This window comes from Mobula hypostoma, chromosome 12 (genome assembly GCF_963921235.1).
Source record: "Mobula hypostoma chromosome 12, sMobHyp1.1, whole genome shotgun sequence".
NCBI lineage: Eukaryota > Metazoa > Chordata > Chondrichthyes > Myliobatiformes > Myliobatidae > Mobula > Mobula hypostoma.
Window position 1 is genome coordinate 16,153,497 of NC_086108.1, and position 22,567 is coordinate 16,176,063.

The 22,567-nt window shown below is 45.4% G+C and overlaps 1 protein-coding gene across 4 annotated transcripts in view; it reads right to left on the bottom strand.

Annotated features, from left to right (window-relative positions):
• Positions 1-22,567, bottom strand: part of LOC134354630 (regulator of G-protein signaling protein-like) — a 182,983-nt gene that overhangs the window by 117,969 nt on the left and 42,447 nt on the right. For all 4 annotated transcript variants that reach the window (XM_063063659.1, XM_063063660.1, XM_063063662.1 and 1 more), the window contains one exon: positions 21,690-21,933. In XM_063063659.1, the coding sequence (XP_062919729.1) occupies positions 21,690-21,933 (244 nt within the window). The remainder of the gene's footprint in view (positions 1-21,689; positions 21,934-22,567) is intronic.

Genomic DNA, 22,567 nt, shown 5'->3' on the forward strand with positions numbered 1-22,567 from the left:
AATGCCCTACCATTTACCATGTATGTCCGATTTTGATTAGTCCTACCAAAACATAGCAGCTCACATTTTTCAGCATTAAACTCCATCTGCCATCTTTCAGCCCACTCTTCTAACTGGCCTAAATCTCTCTGCAAGCTTTGAAAACCTACTTCTTTATCCACAACACCACCTATCTTAGTATCATCTGCATACTTGCTGATCCAATTTACCACCCCATCATCCAGATCATTAATATATATGACAAACCACATTGGACCCAGTACAGATCCCTGAGGCACACCGCTACACACCATCCGCGAATCTGACACACAGTTATCCACCACTACTCTCTGGCGTCTCCCATCTAGCCACTGCTGAATCCATCTTACTACTTCAATATTAACGCCTAAACCTCTCAGGCTGGGGATTGCCCTGCAGGTGATGGGGCATGGTCCTCGGTTTCTCAACTCCCAGCATGCCCAGTAACTCATAGATGAGCTTACTCTCAAAATCCCGTCCCTGGTCACTATGTATCCACTGGGGAAGGCCATAATGCACAAAATACTTCTCCCATAACACTTTTGCCACCGTAGTCACCCTCTGGTCCAGTGGTAGGAAAAGCACTACTGCACATAGTGTAGTACATATCTAGTGTAGTGGTCTGTGATGACTAAGACATTCGCCGTGTTGCTGGCATCAGGTTCTATGGACAGAAAATCCATACACGCCAGATCCAGGGGGGCCTGCACTCTGCAGGTGTGACAAAGGAGCTGCCTGCACAGGCATATGCAGTGAATGCCTGACTTGCAATATTCTTTAACTTCATTCTGGGCCACTAAAACCTGTCCTTGAGCAATCCATAGGTCTTCTCCACCCCCAAATGCCCAGAATCATCGTGTAGTGACTTCAACACAATCTTCCGATACTTCTCGGGCAGGACCAACTGCCAACACCGAGGTCGGTCCGGGGGTGACGTTACCCGGTATAAAATTTGTTTCCTCAACTTTAACCGAGGCCATTCCCTCAGTAATGGAGGCACTGAAGCGTGTTTCGTCTACTCCGCCCACGCTATATTCCCCTTTTGCACCGCGTACCAAATGGTGCCAATGCCCAGGTCATCTCGCTGAGCAACTGCCACTTTCCCTGGACTCAATTCAGGCAGCTGTTCGGTCTTCAGAACAGTTAGGTCACAGTAAACTGGGGGTAGGGCATCGTCAAAAGCCCCCAATGGGTCCACTGCGCAATCCAGCCTCTCCTTTTCCTTGCCCTTCACAGTGATAGCAAACTGAAACGTGGCTTTCACCTCAGGGGCAGGAACGCTCTCCCACTCCTCATCCCTCTCCAGTTCCCCGTGCATCTGTTGGGACAAAGCGTCTGCATCAACGTTCTGGCTCCCCGGCTGGTACTTCAGGCTGAAATCATACGACGACAAGGCTGCCAACCACCGATGGCCTGCAGCATCCAGTTTTCCCGAAGTCAGGATGTAAGTAAATGGGTTGTTGTCCGTCTTCACCTCAAACTTGGCCCCGTAGAGATAGTCACTCAGCTTATCCACCACCGCCCATTTTAATGCCAGGAACTCCAACTTGTGGGTGGGGTAGTTTCTCTTGGAGGATGACAAACTCTGGCTGACAAACGCTACAGGTCTCAATCCGGTGCCCTGATCTTGATACAAGACTGCCCCTAATCCCTTTTGGCTGGCATCGGTGTGTAGTACATAGGGCAATCGGGGGTCCGCAAAAGCCAGCACTGGTACCTGGGTCAGCAACTCTTTCAGCAATTTAAAAGCTTCCTCACATTTCGCATCCCACCTGTGTCCGAAGGGCTCCGATGGGTTGAGATATTCTCCAATCTCCTGTCCCCTTTTCCCTTTCCCTTTCTTCCCCAAAGGAGGGTAACCACGCAGAAGCTGGTTCAAGGGGTGACTCACTTTGGCGTAGCCCTTCATGAATATCCAATAATAACCACAGAACCCCAAGAACGAGTGCAGAGCACTCACAGTCTCGGGCCTTGGCCACATGGTCACTGCTTCTATCTTAGCCGGCTGTAGCTACTCCATTCCGCAAGACTATGTGCCCAACATAGCTAACAGACATCTTGCAGAACTGGCACTTGTCCAGGGAGAGTCTTAACCCTTCCTCCTTCAGTCGGCTTAGCATCTTCAGTAGCTTCGTTTCATGTTCTTCCAAGGTGGATCCAAATGCTATCAAGTCATCCAGCACTTCAAGCAAATTCATATCCCCCACCATATTCTCCATGACCCCTGGAAGATGGCCAGGGCTCCCAATATGCCCTGGGACATCCTTTCGAATTGGAAAAGTCCCAGAGGGCAAATAAATTCTGTCTTCTCTTTGTCGGCCTCACTCATCAGGATCTGGTAATATCCACTCCTCAAGTCCAGCACACTAAACCAGCGCGTCTTCGACCCTCAGGACTGTATACTGCCAGGGACAGTGCGCCGGTTCAGGGTCCTATAGTCCACACACATGCATACCTTTCCGTTCTTCTTCCGGGTCACTACTATTGGGGATGTATAAGGGCTTTGGGATTCAGAGATGATTCCAGCTTCCTTCAACTTACACAGGTGCTGGGATCTTCCACATCTGCAGGGGCCAGCCGCCGTGACCTCTCTCTAAACAGGGTGTCCTCAGTCACCTGGATGGTGTGGCGAGTGCTCTTGGAACAACCCACATCAAACTCGCCACAGGAAGAAACATCTTCTCCACCAGCCTTTGCTTCCAACCTGGCAGCACAGGAGAGTCCCCAAAGTTAAAGGCCTCAGCAGTCAGCTTTCCTCTGTTTTCCAATCTGTCCCCCCAAGTAGGCCTCAAGCGGGGGGGGGGCGCTAGACATTACCGTCACTGGGAACTAATGCGCCAGCAGCATCCCTCTCTTAAAGGTGATTTCTCTTTTCGTAGTGTTCCTGACAATCACAGTAACACCGAGAGCCTCTGCACTTTGGGTCTCACCAGCACCCCAGCCGGAAATCGTGACTCCCCCTCGAGGTCTTCCACTAAGAGGGCCTCGCCATCAGGCACTCTGGCAAATAAGACCATAAGACAAAGGAGCAGAAGTCGGCCATTCAGCCCATCGAGTCCGCTCTGCTATTATATCATGAGCTGATCCATTCTCCCATTTAGTCCCACTCCCCCACCTTCTCTCCATAACCTTTGATGCCCTGGCTACTCAGATACCTATCAATCTCTGCCTTAAATACACCCAATGACTTGGCCTCCACTGCTGCCCGTGGCAATAAATTCCATAGATTCACCACCCTCTGACTAAAAAAATGTCTTCGTATTTCTGTTCTGAATGGGCGCCCTTCAATCCTTAAGTCATGCCCTCTTGTACTAGACTCCCCCATCATGGGAAACAACATTGCCACATCCACTCTGTCCATGCCTTTCATCATTCGAAATGTTTCTATGAGGTCTCCCCTCATACTTCTAAACTCCAAGGAATACAGTCCAAGAATGGACAAACGTTCCTCATATGTTAACCCTCTCATTCCCAAAATCATTCTAGTGAATGTTCCCTGTACTCCCTCCAACGTCAGCACATCCTTTCTTAAATAAGGAGACCAAAGCTGCCCACAGTGCTCCAAGTGAGGTCTCACCAGCGCCTTATAGAACCTCAACATCACATCCCTGCTCCTATACTCTATTCCTCTAGAAATGAATGCCAACATTGCATTCGCCTTCTTCACCACAGACTCAACCTGGAGGTTAACCTTAAGGGTATCCTGTATGAGGACTCCCAAGTCCCATTGCATCTCAGAACTTTGAATTCTTTCCCCATTTAAATAATAGTCTGCCCACTTATTACTTCTGCCAAAGTGCATAACCACACACTTTCCAACATTGTATTTCATTTGCCACTTCTTTGCCCATTCTTCCAATCTATCCAAGTCTCTCTGCAGACTCTCTGTTTCCTCAGCACTACTGGCCCCTCCACCTATCTTCATATCATCAGCAAACTTAGCCACAAAGTCATCTATTCCATAATCCAAATCGTTGATGTACAAGGTAAAAAGAAGTGGCCCCAACACGGACCCCTGTGGAACACCACTGGTAACCGGCAGCCAACCAGAATAGGATCCCTTTATTTCCACTCTCTGTTTCCTGCCAACCAGCCAACGCTCTATTCACGTATGTAACTTTCCCGTAATTCCACGGGCTCTTATCTTGTTAAGTAGCCTCATGTGTGGCATCTGGGGGTTCCCATCACTCTCGCTATTTCCCTGTGCCTTATTACCTTAGGCTTTGACTGGGTGCACCACACAGTCCCTCGTTTAAATTCAGTATCTGGCCCAGGGCAGCTCCGCACTTCCTCAAAAGCAGCTCGAAACACTGGGTGCACAGCCTGGGTCTCCAAAAGGTTCTCACCCTCCCTCTCCTGGCAGGCCCCCATGAGCCTCCGCACCACAGGGGTGTTGGTCCCCATCAAAATTGAAGCACCCCCCCTTCTCAACTGGGTCCGGACAAACCGGCACGAACGTCTCCAGAACTTCGGACACTCCCACATCGGCTTCTGGAAACTCCAGTCTCACTGACAAATACCCGTCATACGGATAATCACCAGCACTGACGCCCCAAATCTCCAGCACACTGAATGGGGTCAGGGGCAAATGCTTTAAATACTGGTTGTAAAACAAACGGTATAGTAACCCGCGACCCGGTGTCGAGTATGGCTTTAGCATAGGTTCCCTCCATCCGTAGCGACACGTTGGATCGGGGTCCCACTAATCCTTCCAGAATCGGGTCTTTTGCTTTCGGGGGTTCCGTGGTACATTTCTGGGAACATGTTCCCCCCCAGAGACACCAGGCTGTTCCCTCACTGGGTCTCCTCTAAGTTTCCCAACATCTCTCCCTGCTTGGATACCCAGGGACTCGCCCTCCGAGGGGCTCCCTGCCACTCACACTCTCTCCGAAAGTGTCCCTCTTTTCTACAGTTATAGCACACGCTACTGGTCACCCCTCTTCTCGCAGACCCCCCACCACTCACAGCCCTTTGCGCTGTCCGTCCCCTGGGGGGGGGCCCTGCCTACCGCCCCCTCAGTTCTCAGCTCGGCCACCACCTCCTTTATCAATTTCCGGGTGCAGCTGGCTCTGCTCACTTCCCCACCAGGGGCTGCAACTGAGGCTTTCACCCTACTGAAAGAGCCCTCCCGCGGCCTCAACATGTTCTCATCCCCCCTCACGTCTCGGATCAGTGAACGACCGTCAGAGGAGAGCATGTTTTATAGGACTGCTGGAGACCACAAGCAGTCTTGTCCTCAGCCTGGGCACCCCTAGTTACCTGATCCATCCTTAACTGATACACCTGTTCAGCCTGAATGACCCCCCACCCCCGGCACCGCAGCCCCCTAAGCCGTCTCTCTAGCCGAAAGATGTACGCGGAGAGCTTCTCACCCTGCTCCAGACACATGCTCTGAAACTCCCTGAGGAGTTTCCAAGGCCTCCAGATAGTCAGTCAGAGCGACAGCGGGCTGGTTATCCTTCACACTGCACACTACCCCAGCCGCCACTCCCCGCAAACCTTCAACCAATCGCTGTCACTTCTCCTCATCCGAGCACTGCCACTCACTTAACAACTGTGTTGTTTGCTCTATCCACGTCTCATAATCCTCTTCACCTTCGGGGGTGGGTGTTATCCCAGAGAAAATTCTTATCCTCTGGCGGGGCCCCTCTGCCTTTCTCGCCAGGGAGGTAATTGCAGATGCCAACTCGGAAGTCTCTCTTTTCCCTAAGGGGCAGGAACTAACCAAATTCTCCAAATCTGACCACTCTTTCCCTTCATCCCTCAGTACCAAAAGAATTAGTTCCCTAAGATCTCCTCCCTCCTCTGCTGGCGACTCAGCTCGCTGGGCTCCGGCCCCTCCCTTCCCGACAATTTGCAGACACCATGGTCCCACCTCCCCTAGGATGCCAGTCCTCTCCAGCAACTCCGCCCCTCGTAAGTCTTCGCTTGTCCACACCAACACTAGGCCCGTGCCCGTCTCAAAATCAAAGTTTCGCGATACAATTTCCACTTTGCCAGCAGCTTTAACCGTACTCAAACCTCGGAGTATCACTTCATCTGATACATTAGTCCTCACCCCCTTCAACACACACGCATTGCTTACTGGCACCCCCGCAGCCGCACACCATCGCTGAAAGGCAGCTGTCAACTGTACTTTAAAGAGAGTGGTCACATAGGTTCTACAGAATTCAATCCTGGACAAGGGCCCCACAAATGTAACACTCCGCTCTATCAACCCACGTTTGTCTAGGGGAAACTGCCGTCTGCCCGCCAAACTGTTCTCACGTTTGCATAGATACTGTGTAATGCACCCCGGTACAAACCCCACAACGTAAAACATCAGACAGTACACAATGTCCGATTAAATGATTACACTTTATAAATTTTACAGTGACTGTGGGGTTAGTAGAGAAACAAACATATAAAAATAAAAAGGCGCCAAAAATAGGGATTATACAGTTCTTGCACAATGTTGGTGCTCATGCAATGTTCTCAATCCACCATTCGATTTCCTCCGAACTCCATGACCCTCGGGCTGGGACCAACCACGGTGGTCTACCGGCGCGCATCCCGCACGTCCTTCCTCTTCGCCTCTCCTCACCGATCTCCCGTGCACTCACCCAGGTTCCCACACATACAGATAGAATAACATGACTTCCATTGGTTAGTTCCCCGTTATCTATAACTATAACCCAAACATTTCAGCTGCAAAGAACATTACCTCATCAGTTGCATTTCATTATAGCACTACAGAGAAGCCATTTTATTATTAGCAGTTAACAGTTACCATTACAGTTAATATTACTGAGAACCCTACACTCACAAGATGTGGCAAGCTTCAATTAGCCAATTTTCCTTTGGGTTCCAACAGCAACACACCTAGATGTTGATTCAGTGTGAGCTTAAAACTGACTGACATCAGGAGCGGTGTGACAACAGACCAAATTATCAGAAGATTGATGCCGATAAGAGGACAATGGGGGACGAGAGAGATTAACGAAAGGGAGACACAGTTCCGAGGATTGTCAAGACCAGTTGCTTTGAACCTGAACTGTTTGAAGTTTGATGGACAGGCGATACCCCAGCAGGGGGATAAAAGGGACAGGTTCACCAAGGCAAGAGACACACCACGACACCACGAGGTAACGAGACCCTGGAAGCGGTGTGCCCCTACAAGTTGGTGGGAGTTTTGGAGGTCTGGTCGCGGGACCAGCCATAGACGCACAGGGTGGAAAGGTACGGTCGGCGGGAACCCGGTGTGTGTGTCCGCCCTTGCCTGGGTGCCGGGTTCACCGCAGAAGAACGATCGTATCTGGAATGGAGGGGTCACAGTCGGTGACCTCAGAAGACATTACAAAGGGCTCGCCCAAAAGCTAACTGCGAGGAATATCGAAGGTCTGTTTGGAATCCGATTTGCATATTCGTTCGCTCTCTCTCCCTCCCCAACGGCACAACAGCGATTACTGCGAACTGAACTAAATTGAACTGAACTCTGTGTCACTTGAGACTGATCATTTTACCCCTAGACTGCGCTAGAACTTGATTGATCCTATTACCCTAGTTCTGTGTACATGTGTGTTTTATCATTGCTAACCTGTTGCATTTATATCCTTATGATTAGAGTACTGTGTTGTTTATTTCTTTAATAAAACTTTCTTAGTTCCAGTAATCCAGACTCCAACTAAGTGGTCCATTTCTGCTGGTTTGGAACCCAGTAACGGGGTACGTAACAGCGGGAACTCTGCACAAAAAGTTATCAGTTGTAGCCTGAGATTGACAGTAGCTCCCCTACTCAGGCCCAAGATCCATATTGTTTCTTGCAGATCTGAAGCCTGTCAGCATTGCCATATGGACAAAGCCCAGTTATTCTCTGCATCTTTGAGGGCTCATTCTCCTCTCCCTTCTGACAGGTGCATTGCTGACCCCAAGAATTTTCCTACAAAAGCAAACCATGACCGTCCATCCTCACATATAGTGGATACAAAATCATAGGCATTCTGGCATATGTTTTCCAGGAATTCAGTATATTTCCCCCAGAGCAGCATTTAAAAGCAAGGAGTCAGAGTTGTACAGCACATGCCTATGCTGGCCATTTGCCCATCTATACCAATCCTATTTGTCTACATTAGGTCTGTCTCCTCCTATGCCTTAGCAACGTGTACAGACTACAGGAGGACTCAGCAGGTCAGGCAGCATCAATGGAAATGAATAAATAGTCGTTGTTTCAGGCTGAGATCATTCATCGGGACTGGAAAAGAAGGGAGAAGAAGCTAGTATTAGAAGGAAGGAGGGAAAGGAGTACAAACTAGAAGGTGATAGGTGAAGCCAGGTGGGTGGGGGAGGCGGGATGAAATAAGAAGCTGGGAGGTGATAAGTGGAAAAGGTAAAGGGCTTTCGATAGGAGAGGAGAGTGGACCATGGGAGATACTGTATGGAAAAGAGAAAGGGGTTTGGCATGTGAGAAAAGATGGAGTAAGAGGGGTTCAGAGTGGAGAACTGTATCGGTAGTTCAGTGGAGTAAGGGGAATTACAGAGAGAAGTGCTGCTCAAAGTTGATTGGAAGGGAATTGGCAGGGATGATGGCAGGACAGCAGTGGATGGAGTTCCTGGGGCAATTTGGAAAACACAGGATAAACACATTGCAAAGATGAAGAAGTATTTTAAAGGGAGGATGAGGCAATTGACACTGACAAGGGAAGTCAAAGAAAAAATGAAAAGGGAAGGAAAGCAAAATAGAGAGCATTTAATATATCAAAAATTAGTGGGAAGTTAGGTTGGGAAGCTTTTAAAATCAACAGAAGGCAACTAAAACAGCCATTAGCCGAGAAAAAATGAAATATGAAGGTAATCTAGTCAATAGTATCAGAGGATACCAGAAGTTTTTCAGAGAAATGCAATAAAGTATATTCTGTCTTTACTGCAGAAGACACAAGCACTATACCAGAAATTTGAGAACGTCAGGGGTAGAAATGAATGTAGTTGTTATTACTAAGAAGATGCTTGGGAAGCTGAAAGGTCTGAAGATTTTCTAAGGGTGGAGCTTAGAAGGACGATGGCGCCTAATGGCGACTCCTTTGCTTGCACCTTCGGAAGCATCTTTAATGTCTCTATTTTTCCCTTTCAGGGTTCTTTTGAAGATCCTGACCTGGAGTTACACACTGACTTAGGTTCTATGTGGAAATGAGGGGGCTTTGGGGTTCTAACATTTAGCTGTCATTCATTCTTTGGGCCATTCCTCTGTTTTTGTGGACATTTGTGAAGAAAAAGAATTTCATGATGTATATTGTATACATTTTTCTGACATTAAATATACCTATTGAAACCTATTGAGATAAGTTTGGTCCAACTCATGAAGGTAGGGATGTCACATGCCATCTTCACCAATCTATCAACCTGTGTTGCTACCTTCAGAGAACTATGGACCTGAACCTGTTCGTCTCTGTGTTCATCAACACTCCTTAGTGCCATTCCATTTACCATATTTGTCCCAAGTTCCCAAAAATACATCACCTCATACTTTTTGGAATTAAGGTTATTAAGGTTATTAAGAAGGCAAACGGAATGTCGGCCTTCGTTGCTATATGGATTGAATTCAAGAGCAGGAAGGTCATGCTGCAACTATACAGAGTACTGGTGAGGCCGCACCTGGAGTACTGTGTGCAGTTCTGGTCTCCATACTTAAGGAAGGATATACTGGCTTTGGAGGCAGTGCAGAGGAGGTTCACCAGGTTGATTCCAGGGTTGAAGGGGTTAACCTATTAGGAGAGATTGAGTCGCCTGGGACTACACTCTCTGGAATTCAGAAGAATGAGAGCGGATCTTATAGAAACATACAAAATTTTGAAAGGGATGGATAAGATAGAAGTAGGAAAGTTGTTTCCATTGGTAGGTGAGACTAGAGCTGTGGCTTGAGATGACCCTACCGCACAACCAGTTTTCAGGTGTTCACAGACTTACATACATCCTACATTAAATCATAGAGAATTGCATACTGCTGAAATGTTGAAAATATTTTAAAAAACACAGAATCTGGAAAAATAAAAGCAGAAAATGCTGGAAGTAGTCAGTAGGTCAAACCACACTGGAAGAAAAGAACAGAGTAAAAGAGGGGAAAACAAACAAACTGAGTTAATATGCTCTTGGACTTTAGGGTCTTTGACAGATGAAAGAAGGGAAAGCATTTATCTACAGCAGCACTGAATGTGGTAGAGAGTAAAGTGGAACTGTGGATAATGACAGCTTTCAGTAGAGCAGTACCAGCTCAGCTTAATATTCTTTTTGAGAATGGAGGACATTCCTTGTCTGACCTACCAGCCACGTCCTCCTGCTGTGCATTTTGCAACTCCTACGTTCTTGTATCTACTTTCTTTTGTTGGCATTCGTGCCCTCCAACTGCTCCCATCCACTCACTGGATAACCTGTCTGCAGTTTATCCCCATGGTCAATCTGGTTTTAGCCAACAAAGACATCATCCCGACCTCACCCTCCCCCAGCATAATGAGCTTCTTTTGTCTTCTTCCCAGTTCTGAACAGTGGCCTTCAACTTGCCATGTTAACTCTATTTCTCTTTTCACAGATGAGGCCTGACTTGCTAAATATTTCCAGCAGTTTCTATATTTATACCGCTGAAGCAAGAGACTGAAATTCACAAGTGACCAAACTAGGCATATATAGTAACTCAGGGTGAAATACAATTATTAAAGAGCCGATAATGATATTCAAATACAAAGAATGCATTCTATGCTCATCCATGTGTCAGAAACTGCAATGAGGGCAAACCCAGCAACGTGCAGTGAGGCTCCATACCGGCCAAGCTGAGGTCTTTAGGTACTACAAGTCTGTGTCTTTATTGATGCTTTGCTGTACATTTGAATGCTCCGTGGGGGGTGCCAATGTTTTTTTGCTGGTGGGGGAGGGGGTCATTACCTTGCTGTTCCCTATGGGTAGGAGAGGGGAGCTGGGGGGGTGCTTTGGGGTTCTAACATTTAACCGTCATTCATTCTTTGGGGCACTCCTCTGTTTTTGTGAATGTTTGTGGAGAAAAAGAATTTCAGGATGTATATTGTATACGTTTCTCTGACATTAAATGTACCTATTGAAACCACAGTAAATCTGAAATCAGTGGGCATCAAGGGGAAAAACACTTCAGGACCAGGTCTGTACCCCATGGCATTTTATAAGCAAACATTGAATCCCTCATCATCAATATCTTAGTGGGTATAATGTCCTGGAACATAAACAGTGTGGCTATAACTAGCAAACAACAGGAATTCTGCAGATGCTGGAAATTCAAGCAACACACCAGCAACTTTTATGTGTGTGGTTATAACTAGCAGTGTGTTATAATTAACAATGAGACTATAACTAGCAGTTCGCTATAACTATCAGTCAGTGATGAGGTTCCTTGTATCTCACCTCCTGACACACCAAAGCACAGGTCAAGAGTACGCTGGATTACTCTCCATTTGCTGGATGGATGCTGCTTCAAGAAAACTCAAGAAGCTCAACACAATTAAGAACTTTCTTTATCAGTGGCAATCCACAACCACAGCTTGTCCACTATCTGTTAGATGCTATGTGGCAACTCACCAATGCTTCTTTGTAGTTCCCTTCCCACCATCTCCATTACAAAAAAATAACTAGGTCAGCAATACCAATGTCCTGAAGGAAGGCTGGTACCCACTGCATTGACTTCTCCTGACATCAGCCAAGTATTATATCAGAGGAGCTTACTCCAATCTTTGCCCAAAGATTTACAGAGTTCCCAGTTGACATATGAAAGAAAACAGGATAAAACAGAATAACACAATCTGTGTTGCCACAACTCAATGATTCAAGTCATGTTCTAATTCTGCACTTAGAACCAGACTTAAGTTTTGTGTTGAAGCGAAGGTCAGACTTCAGACACACAGATATAAACATATTGTAGATCAAAGAACAAGGGCAACTCTCCCTGTAGGTTTGGATAACATGGTACAATAATAGGTGCAAAGAACAAACTAATTTTCTCTAAATCCAAAGTAAACACACTCAAGTTCTCATTGGGAAACTTTCTTGGACAAAATCTCCAGGAAATGGAACAAGAACTATTGAATCGATGCTGTCAAATTTCTGGAGGGTTCACTCTACCTCTGCAGGGAGCTCAGTGGAAGTTGCCCTTAATGAATCTGCTTTGACATATTCGCAAACACAAGGAAATCTGCAGATGCTGGAAATTCAAGCCACACACATCAAAGTTGCTGGTGAACGCAGCAGGCCAGGCAGCATCTCTAGGAAGAGGTACAGTCGATGTCTCGGTCTGAAACGTCGACCATACCTCTTCCTAGAGATGCTGCCTGGCCTGCTGCATTCACTAGCAACTTTGATGTGCGTGCTTTGACATATTGACTGCCAATGAACAGAGTCTAGCAAAAACATTAAAGAGACTGTGATGGTGGCACAAAGCAGTCTGCATTTATTGAACTGTTCCAACTTAAAACCATTCAACCAGTGTATTTTAGAGTCGGGTGACCAATCAAAAGCAAACAACAACTTCCCAATCATGGGGAGTGAATTCCCGTCTCCACTTTAGTCCCCTTTTCCTCAATTGATGGTTCTGGTGAGTTTCCATCTATAAAAAAATAATAAAAATGACTTATTTCTGGTGGTTGTTCCTACTGGACTTACTAGTTATGTATTATCAGTGCTCAGCTTAACAAAAGACAGCAAAGGTTGTGGTGACACTCTGGTCTAAGGGAGAAGACCATGAGCTCATCTACTTGAGTCTCAAGTCTTTAATGAAGGATGATATCTCTAGTGAAGTTCTGAGGAACTTGTGCATTGTCAGAGGTGCTAACGTTCAGCAAAAGTATTCAACTCCTGTCCTCTCAGATTAATATAAAACATCCCAGAACACTGTTTTTTAGAATTTCAGGTAGTTTGGTCCTATGTTCTGCCCAGAATTTATACTTTAGCCTACATTGTCAAGAGATTAACATAACACTGTTGCCATGACCTTGCTGTTTATGACTGGCTATTACAACAGAGATCACATTTCAAAAGTACTCCATTGGCACATTTGGGACCAACCAATGCAAAGAACTAACCACAGGAGGAAAGTGCTAGAGATAATAATGCAATGGGAGCTTCTTGTTCACTCAATACAAGTCTGATGGTTCAAATATGTTGAAGAAAAGACATTTATTTAAGTAATCAAGTCCATCAGTTCAAACTCCAGCCCGGGAGTCTAGTCCAAGTAAAAGATGGTTAATATCCAGACCAAGTTTGAGGGCTCGATTTTTTGAGAAAACTTTGCTCCTAGAACATCACATGACTCAGGATGGAGGGTGAGGAGACTTAGATCATTCCATTTGAGAATGCTAGAGATTGGGAAGATCAGCAATCTGCTCCTGCCCTTAGGTCATTCACACATTGAAGTTATGATTGCTGCCATCCTAGGATGGGCGTAATGAGCCTATACGCTGTCTCTGCTAACCCTACTCGCCTGAGTCCTGCCGAAGGGTCTCGGCCCAAAACATCGACCGCAATCTTTTCCACAGGTGCTGCCTGGCCTGCTGGGTTCCTCCAGCATTTTGTCTGTGTTGCTTGAATTTCCAGCATATTGTTCCTGACTTATTTTGTCTGGATCTCAAATGGGATCTTTCTGTAGAAAGAAGGCACTGTACTTAGCTGTAATGGTTGCAGGCAGTGTACTGGTGGGGAGGGGGAGGGAACGTCGACTCAGACCATGAGGCCTGTGTCGGGCATTTTCATGCCTTACAAAGCACAGATTGGAGGTCTGTGTGGGGCACCACTCCTCACACAGACACAATGTGTGGTTAAGTGCCTTGCTCAAGGTCACAAACATGCTGCCAACAGCAAAGGCTCGAACTAGCGACCTTCAGATCATTAGATGAACGCCTTAACCACTTGGCCATGTGAATCCCAAGTACTGCACAGTATCAGGAAGTGCAAGAAACAGCAGGCCCCTGTAAAGCCAGTTGACATCGTGTTAAACACAACAAATGCTTATGGCTGTTAGAAACATACAAAGGCAATTCCACAATGATTAAACATAGAACACAGAACATATAATAATACAGCGCAGAACAGGCCCTTCGGCCCACAATATTGTGCTGACTCTTAAACCCTGCCTCCCATATAACCCCCACCTTAAATTCCTCCATATACCTGTCTAGTAGTCTCTTAAACTTCACTAGTGTATCTGCCTCCACCACTGACTCAGGCAGTGCATTCCACGCACCAACCACTCTCTGAGGTAAAACCATTGTCTAATATCCCCCTTAAACTTCCCACCCCTTACCTTAAAGCCATGTCCTCTTGTATTGAGCAGTGGTGCCCTGGGGAAGAGGCGCTGCCTATCCACTCTATCTATTCCTCTTACTATCTTGTATACCTCTATCATGTCTCCTCTCATCCTCCTTCTCTCCAAAGAGTAAAGCCCTAGCTCCCTTAATCTCTGATCATAATGCATACTGTCTAAACCAGGTAGCATCCTGGTAAATCTCCTCTGTACCCTTTCCAATGCTTCCACATCCTTTCTATAGTGAGGTGACCAGAAATGGATACAGTACTCCAAGTGTGGCCTAACCAGAGTTTTATAGAGCTGTATCATTACATTGCGACTCTTAAACTCTATCCCTTGACTTATGAAAGCTAACACCCCATAAGCTTTCTTAACTACCCTATCTACCTGTGAGGCAACTTTCAGGGATCTGTGGACATGTACCCCGAGATCCCTCTGCTCCTCCACACTACCAAGTATTCTGCCATTTACTTTGTACTCTGCCTCGGAGTTTGTCCTTCCAAAGTGTACCAACTCACACCTCTCTGGGTTGAACTCCATCTGCCACTTCTCAGCCCACTTCTGCATCCTATCAATGTCTCTCTGCAATCTTCGACAATCCTCTGCACTATCCACAACACCACCAACCTTTGTGTTGTCTGCAAACTTGCCAACCCACCCTTCTACCCCACATCAGGTCGTTAATAAAAATCACGAAAAGTAGAGGTCCCAGAACCAATCCTTGTGGGACACCACTAGTCACAACCCTCCACCACCACCCTTTGCCTTCTGCAGGCAAGCCAATTCTGAATCCACCTGGCCAAACTTCCCTGGATCCCATGCCTTCTGATTTTCTGAATAAGCCGACCGTGTGGAACCTTGTCAAATGCCTTACTAAAATCCATGTACATCACATCCACTGCACTACCCTCATCTATATGCCTGGTCACCTCCTCGAAGAACTCTATCAGGTTTGTTAGACGCTATCTGCCCTTCACAAAGCCATGCTAACTGTCCCTGATCAGACCATGATTCTCTGAATGCCCATAGATCCTATCTCTAAGAATCTTTTCCAACAGCTTTCCCACGACAGACATAAGGCTCACTGGCCTATAATTACCTAGAGTATCCCTACTACCTTTTTTGAAAAAGGGGGCAATATTCGCCTCCCTCCAATCCTCCGGTACCATTCCCGTGGACAATAAGGACATAAAGATCCTAGCCAGAGGCTCAGCAATCTCTTCTCTCACCTCATGGAGCAGCCTGGGGAATATTCCGTCAGGCCCCGGGGACTTATCCGTCCTAATGTATTTTAACAACTCCAACACCTCCTCTCCCTTAATATCAGTATGCTCCAGAACATCTACCTCACTCATATTGTCCTCACCATCATCAAGTTCCCTCTCATTGGTGAATACCGAAGAGGAGTATTTATTGAGGACCTCGCTCACTTCCACAGCCTCTAGGCACATCTTCCCACCTTTTTCTCTAATCAGTCCTACCTTCACTCCTGTCATCTTTTTGTTCTTCACATAATTGAAGAATGCATTGGGGTTTTCCTTTACCCTACTCGCCAAGGCCTTCTCATGCCCCCTTCTTGCTCTCCTCAGCCCCTTCTTAAGCTCCTTTCTTGCTACCCTATATTCCTCAATAGACCCATCTGATCCTTGCTTCCTAAACCTCACGTATGCTGCCTTCTTCCACCTGACTAGATTTTCCACCTCACTTGTCACCCATGTTTCCTTCACCCTACTATTCTTTATCTTCCTCACAGGGACAAATTTATCTCTAACATCCTTCAAGATATCCCTAAATATCGACCACATGTCCATAGTACATTTCCCTGCAAAAACATCATCCCAATTCACACCTGCAAGCCTCATAGCCTCATAATTTGCCCTTCCCCAATTAAAAATTTTCCTGTCTTCTCTGATTCTATCCTTTTCCATGATAATGCTAAAGGCCAGGGAGCAGTGGTCGCTGTCCCCCAGATGCTCACCCAGTGAGAGATCTGTGACCTGACCCAATTCGTTACCTAATACTAGATCTAGTATGGCATTCCCCCTAGTCGGCCTGTCAACATACTGTGACAGGAATCCAACCTGGACACACTTAACAAACTCTGCCCTGTCTAAACCATTGGAGCTAATCAGGTGCCAATCAACATTAGGGAAGTTAAAGTCACCCATAAATAACCCTAACAACAGGAATTCTGCAGATGCTGGAAATTCAAGCAACACACATAAAAGTTGCTGGTGAACGCAGCAGGCCAGGCAGCATCTCTAGGAAGAGGTGCAGTCGACGTTTCAGGCCGAGATCCTTCGTCAGACGAAGGGTCTCGGCCTGAAACGTCGACTGCACCTCTTCCTAGAGATGCTGCCTGGCCTGCTGCGTTCACCAGCAACTTTTATGTGTGTTGCATAAATAACCCTGTTATTTTTGCACTTTTCCAAAATCTGCCTTCCTATCTGCTCCTCTGTATCTCTGCTGCTACCAGGGGGCCTATAGAATACCTCCAGTAGAGTAACTGCTCCCTTCCTGTTCCTGACTTCCACTCATACTGACTCAAAAGAGGATCCTGCTGCATTAGCCACCCTTTCTGTAGCTGTAATAGTTTCCCTGTCCAGTAATACCACCCTTCCTCCCCTTTCCCCCCATCTCTATCCCTTTTAAGGCACTGAAATCCAGGAATATTGAGAATCCATTTCTGCCCTGGTGCCAGCCAAGTCTGTATGTATGAATTAAATTACTTTAAAATAGTAATTAAAATGAAAAACTTAAAAAACACAAACGTCATCAAATTCAATTATTCCCCACTGAAATTCAGCAGGCAGAGATGGTTCAGGCAATGTAAGTGGTGCATGTTGCTGCAAATTCATAGTGGTCCACTGGATCCTATGGAAAGGCGAGCTTTTAAACAGCAGATTTGAAATGCTGGGCTATTGCTGGCAGCTGGTTTGGGAATAATACATTTGAATTCATGTGTGGAAAATCTAAACTTGCAGATTAATGTTGACAATCCACGTGGAATGCTCCCACTTCCATACGAAATCTGCCTGAATGTGTTCCACGAATGCAACTCTGGATAGTCCACATTTGTGTGGTTCCAACAATTATTGGTACATACTACGTACCTTGGTTCCAATGATGGATCGTCCAGTTTTGTTCTGAGCTCCAGCATGATGGTCCACATTGTGGTCAATTGTTATTGCCTTTAGATGGCATACTGGTATTGTTTGCATTAAAATAAACTACATTCAACTCAAAGTGAAGAAATTCACTTGCATTGTACTCTGATTGTGAAGTTCAGCTTTAGACAGATAGGAGAATGAGTGGCAGATTACATGTAGTGCAGGGAAGTATATGGTTTTGCACTTTGGCAGAAACAATAAAGGCATGGACTATTTTCTAAATGGGGAGAAAGTTCAAAAGTCAGAGTTGCAAAGTAACTTTGCAGGATTCCCTAAAGGTTAACTTGCAGGTTGAATCAGTGGTAAGGAAGGCAGATTCAATGTTAGAATTCAATTCAACAGGACTAGAATATAAGAGCAAGAGTGGAGTGTTGAGGTTTTATAAGGCATTGGTCAGACTGCACTTTGAGTATTGTCTTGAGCCCCTTATCAAAGAAAAGATGTGCTGGAACTGGAGAGGGTCCAGAGAAGATCCACGAGAATGATTCTGGGATCGAAAGGGTTAATGTATGAGGAGAATTTAATGGCTCTGGGCCTGTACTCACTACATTGACCACATGAACTTTAATCTTAGGCTTTTGACAAGATCCTACATAGGAATAGAAGGCTAGTCTGGAAAGTGAGGTATCATCAGGTCCTGGGTGAGCAAGCCAACTGGATAAAAATTTGACCTGGAGAAAGGAGTAAGGGGGTGTGAATGGAGTGTTGTTTTTCCACATTGGAGGCCTATGACCAGTGGTGTGACAAAGATCAGTATTGGGTTCCCTTTCGCCTGTCACATATGTTAACAATTTGCATGAGGATATAGGTGGCATGATGAGTAACTTTGTGGATGATACCAAAGTTGATGTGTGGAAGGTTAAAGTGAAGAAGGTTATCTAAGGTCCCAAAAGAACCTAGATCAAGTAGGAGGCTAAGCAAAGGAATGGGAGATAGAATTTAACTCAGAAAAGTGATGCGCTTTGGAAAGTTCACTGAGGATGAGATAAACAGAGTGACTGACAGGCCCCTGATGAGTTGTAGTAGAGACCTACATAGTTCGCTGAAAGTCTCGCCAATTTAGTCACGGTTGTGTAGAAGACATATATTACACTTGGCTTCATCGGATGGGTCATTGATTCCAAGAATTGGGATGCCATGTTATAGCTGTACAAGACATAGTGAGACCATTTATGGAATATTGTTCTGTTTGCCACACTATAGGAAGTATGTGATTTGGTTATTGAGGGTGCAGACAAGATTCACAAAACTGTTACCAGGACTAGAGGGTTGGAGTTAAAAAGAGAGATGGGGTAGGCTGGGTCTGAGCGAAGGAAGCTGCAGGATGGCCTCACAGGGCTTTTAAAATCCATGTATGGTGAATGATGACACACTTTTTCCCCAGCTTAGGGAAATTGAGCACTAGAGGGCATAAGTTAAAGGTGAAAAGGAAGAAATTTAAAGGGGAGCTGAGGGCAAGTTTTTTACTCAGAAGGTGGTGGGTGCATGGAATGAGCTGCCAGAGGAAGTGGCAGCAGCAGGTACAATGACAATATTCAGAGACACACATAGAGAGGAAAGATATAGAGGGATATGGGCCAACACAAGCAAATAGGACAGCTCAGATAAGCACAATGGTCAACATGAATAAGTGGGCTGAAAGTCTTGTTTTACATCCATAAGATGATAAAATATAGCAGAATTAGACAGTCAGCCCATCGAGACTAGCTCTGCCATTACTTCATGGCTGATTTATTATCCCTCTCAACCCCATTCTCCTGTCTTTTCCCCATAACCTTTGATGCCCTGATGATTAAGAACCTGTCAAACTCTGCTTTTAATATATTCAATGATTTAGCCTGCACAGATGCACGTGGCAATGAATTCCACTGATTCACTACCCTCTGGCTAAAGAAATTCCTCCTCATCTCTGTTCTAAAGGACATCCCTCTATTCTAAGGCTGTGCCCTCTGATTCTAAACTTCCCCACTATAGAAAACATCCACTCTATCTCAACCTTTCAATATTTGAAAGATTTCGATGAGATCCCCTGTCATTCTTCTAAACTCCAGCGAGTGCAGGCACAGAGCCATCAAATGCTCATCATATGTTCAGCCTTCCATTCCTTGGATAGTTTTCATGAACTTCCTCTGGACTCTCTCCAATGTCAGCACATCCCTTCTTATGTAAGAGGCCCAAAATTGCTCACAGTACCCAATATGCGGTCTGACCAATGTCTTATAAAGACTCAGCATTACATCCTTGCATTTGTACTCTAGTCCTCATGAAATGGATACTAACATTACCTTTGACTTCCTTACCATTGACTCAACCTGCAAGTTAACCTTGAGGGAATCCTACATGAGAACTCCCATGGCACTCTACACCTCTGATTTTTAAAAAAATTTTCTCCCCATTTACAGAATAGTCCGTGCCTGTTGTATACTTAATATTTCAATAATATTTGAGTAATCTTGTATGTATAAATGCTTATATATATAGTTTGATTAAGCATTAACAATTAATTATGGGTTATATGTAAAAATATACTGATTGCATCCTCATGCTACCATTTGATACGTGTGCCTTGTTTAAAGTAAAGAAGAAGCCAGATTCGCATTTCGGACTCCCGTGTCTTCCTTTGAATTAATTGAATGTTTGAAGTTATAGAACATAACGCTTTTATTCCTTCTGTCAAAGTGCATGACCATTATATTCTTTCATCTGCAAACTTAGCCACAAAGCCATCAATTTCTTCACCCTAATTTTTCACAGGTAACAAGAAAAGAAGCAGTCCCTACACTGACATCACTAGTCACTGGCAGTCAACCAGAAAAGGCCCCCTTTATTCCCGCTCGTTGCCTCCTGCCTGTCAGCCAATCTTATGTTCAAGCTAGTATCTTTCCTATAAACATTGGCTCTTATTAAACAGCCTCATGAGTGGCACCTTGTCAAAGGCCTTTTGAAAATCCAAGTAGACAACATCCACTTGTTATTTCCTCAAAGAATTTCTACAGAGTTGTCAGGCAGGATTTTCCCAGAAGGAAACTATGCTGACTTTGGCCTAATTTATCATGTACTTCCAATTACCCAAAACCTCATTTTTAATATTGGATTCCAACATCTTCCCAACTGCTGAAGTCAAGCTAATTGGTATAGAATTTCCTTTCTTCTGCCTCTTTCCTTTCCTGAAGTGTGGAGTGACATTTGCAATTTCCCAGTCCTCCGGAACGATTCCGCAATATAGTGATTTTTGCAATATCATTACTAATGCCTCCACAGGCTCTTCAGCTACCTCTTTCAGAACCCTGAGTTGTAGTGCATGTGGTCCAGGTGACTTATCTACCTTCAGACCGTTCAGCTTCCCAAACACCTTCTCCTTAGTAAAAGCAACTACACTCACTTCTGACCCTGACAATCTTGAATTTCTGGCGTGCTACTTGTGTCTTCCATAATGAAGACTGATGCAAAATATTTATTGATTTCGTCCACCATTTCTTTGTCCCCCATTACTACCTCTCCAGCATCATTTTCTAGTGGTCCGATATCCTCTCACTCTTTGTGTATCTGAAGAAAAACTTTTAGTATTCTCTTTTGCATTATTGGCTAGCTTACCTTCATATTTCATGATTTCTCTTGCTTTCGTGCTGTTGTAACTCTATGACTCCATTTGAAAAGTATCTTGCTGACTGCTCTGTGCTTTGAGAGGTGATGAGGCCATGAATGTTCAATGAGAACTAGCTCTCACCTTTTCTGAATCCAAAACATAACGAGACACCTAATATCACTCAGGCATGAGCTTCACAACTATCTGGCCAAACGTTAATTGTCTGTCTCCTGATGGGAGAAAGAAATATGTCATCTAATGGCCTTTCAAGCAACGCACATCAAAGTTGCTGGTGAACGCAGCAGGCCAGGCAGCATCTCTAGGAAGAGGTACAGTCGACGTTTCGGGCCGAGACCCTTTGTCAGGACTAGATGGCCTTTAGCTGGTTTTTATAGACAACCATGGAAAAATCGACCTGGGGCAGGAAACCTTATCCAAGTAACTATCATTTCCCAGGGCTTCTTAATGATTTTTGGCTTTGGCAGAGCACCTGGGAATGCGGTCATTGGAAATGGACTACAGGATAACATAACAACCACAATGGTGGCCATATGGCCTGTTCCCTTCCAACAGAAAGAGGGAAATGAAGCTTAGCCCCGGACCAGCCCCCACCTCCCAGCTCCCTTACTTGCATCTTCTGCTGATGGCTTTGGGAGTATCAGCATGGAGCCGAGATTGGCCGTGTCTTCAGTGACCAGCAACTTCCAGTCCTCATCAGTCAGGCTCTCAGAGTCGCCGACGGCAGTGCAGGCCTGGCTCAGCAGTAGTGCCCGCGCCATCCTCCTGATGAACAAGTCTTCAGCATCTGTTGTAGGTGTTGGCAACTTCTTGCACTCTGTCCAGCTGCTTGGATCATTGGGTTCACTCCCAGCCTTAAATAGAGCAAGTAAGAAGAATGTGATCATAATTCCAAAATTGAGATTGCATTGGACTTAAAAACAACCATTCTGAGAATCTGGATTGCAATTTCACATTTAAATTCTTCCTCAGTCCATCCCTGAGGTTTCCAACTCATTCTCGACCTGCATGTAAAATGCGAGTGTAGCGGGCATTAAGTGAACTGGTCAGAGAGTCAGCAAGGATCTGTAAAGCATATCTGACTTCTCAAACCTGACTGTATTGTTTTCAAGGCAGTCTGCAAAGCAGAAGGTAGGGTATGTCGATGGGTATTACTTAATGATGCTTCCCAAAAGGCAGCAGACAAAAGCAGAAGCTTTGTTTCAGCCCTGCAAGATGATTAAAGGATTTGATAGGCAGAGAGTGAGTCTATTTCCCCTGGTTTGGAGTCCAGATGTTCAAACCTGGTGCTAGACTACTGACACACTATAATCTTTCACACAATTATAATATTAATAGAACACATTAAGACAAGGTACCTATGTGGAAGAATACCAAATGGGTCTGTTGGTAAAAATGAAATCAAATACTTAGAAAGAGGTGACATAGATTCAGAAAGTGTAGAATCTGTATGGGTAGAGTAAAGAAACTGCAAGGGTAATGTGACGA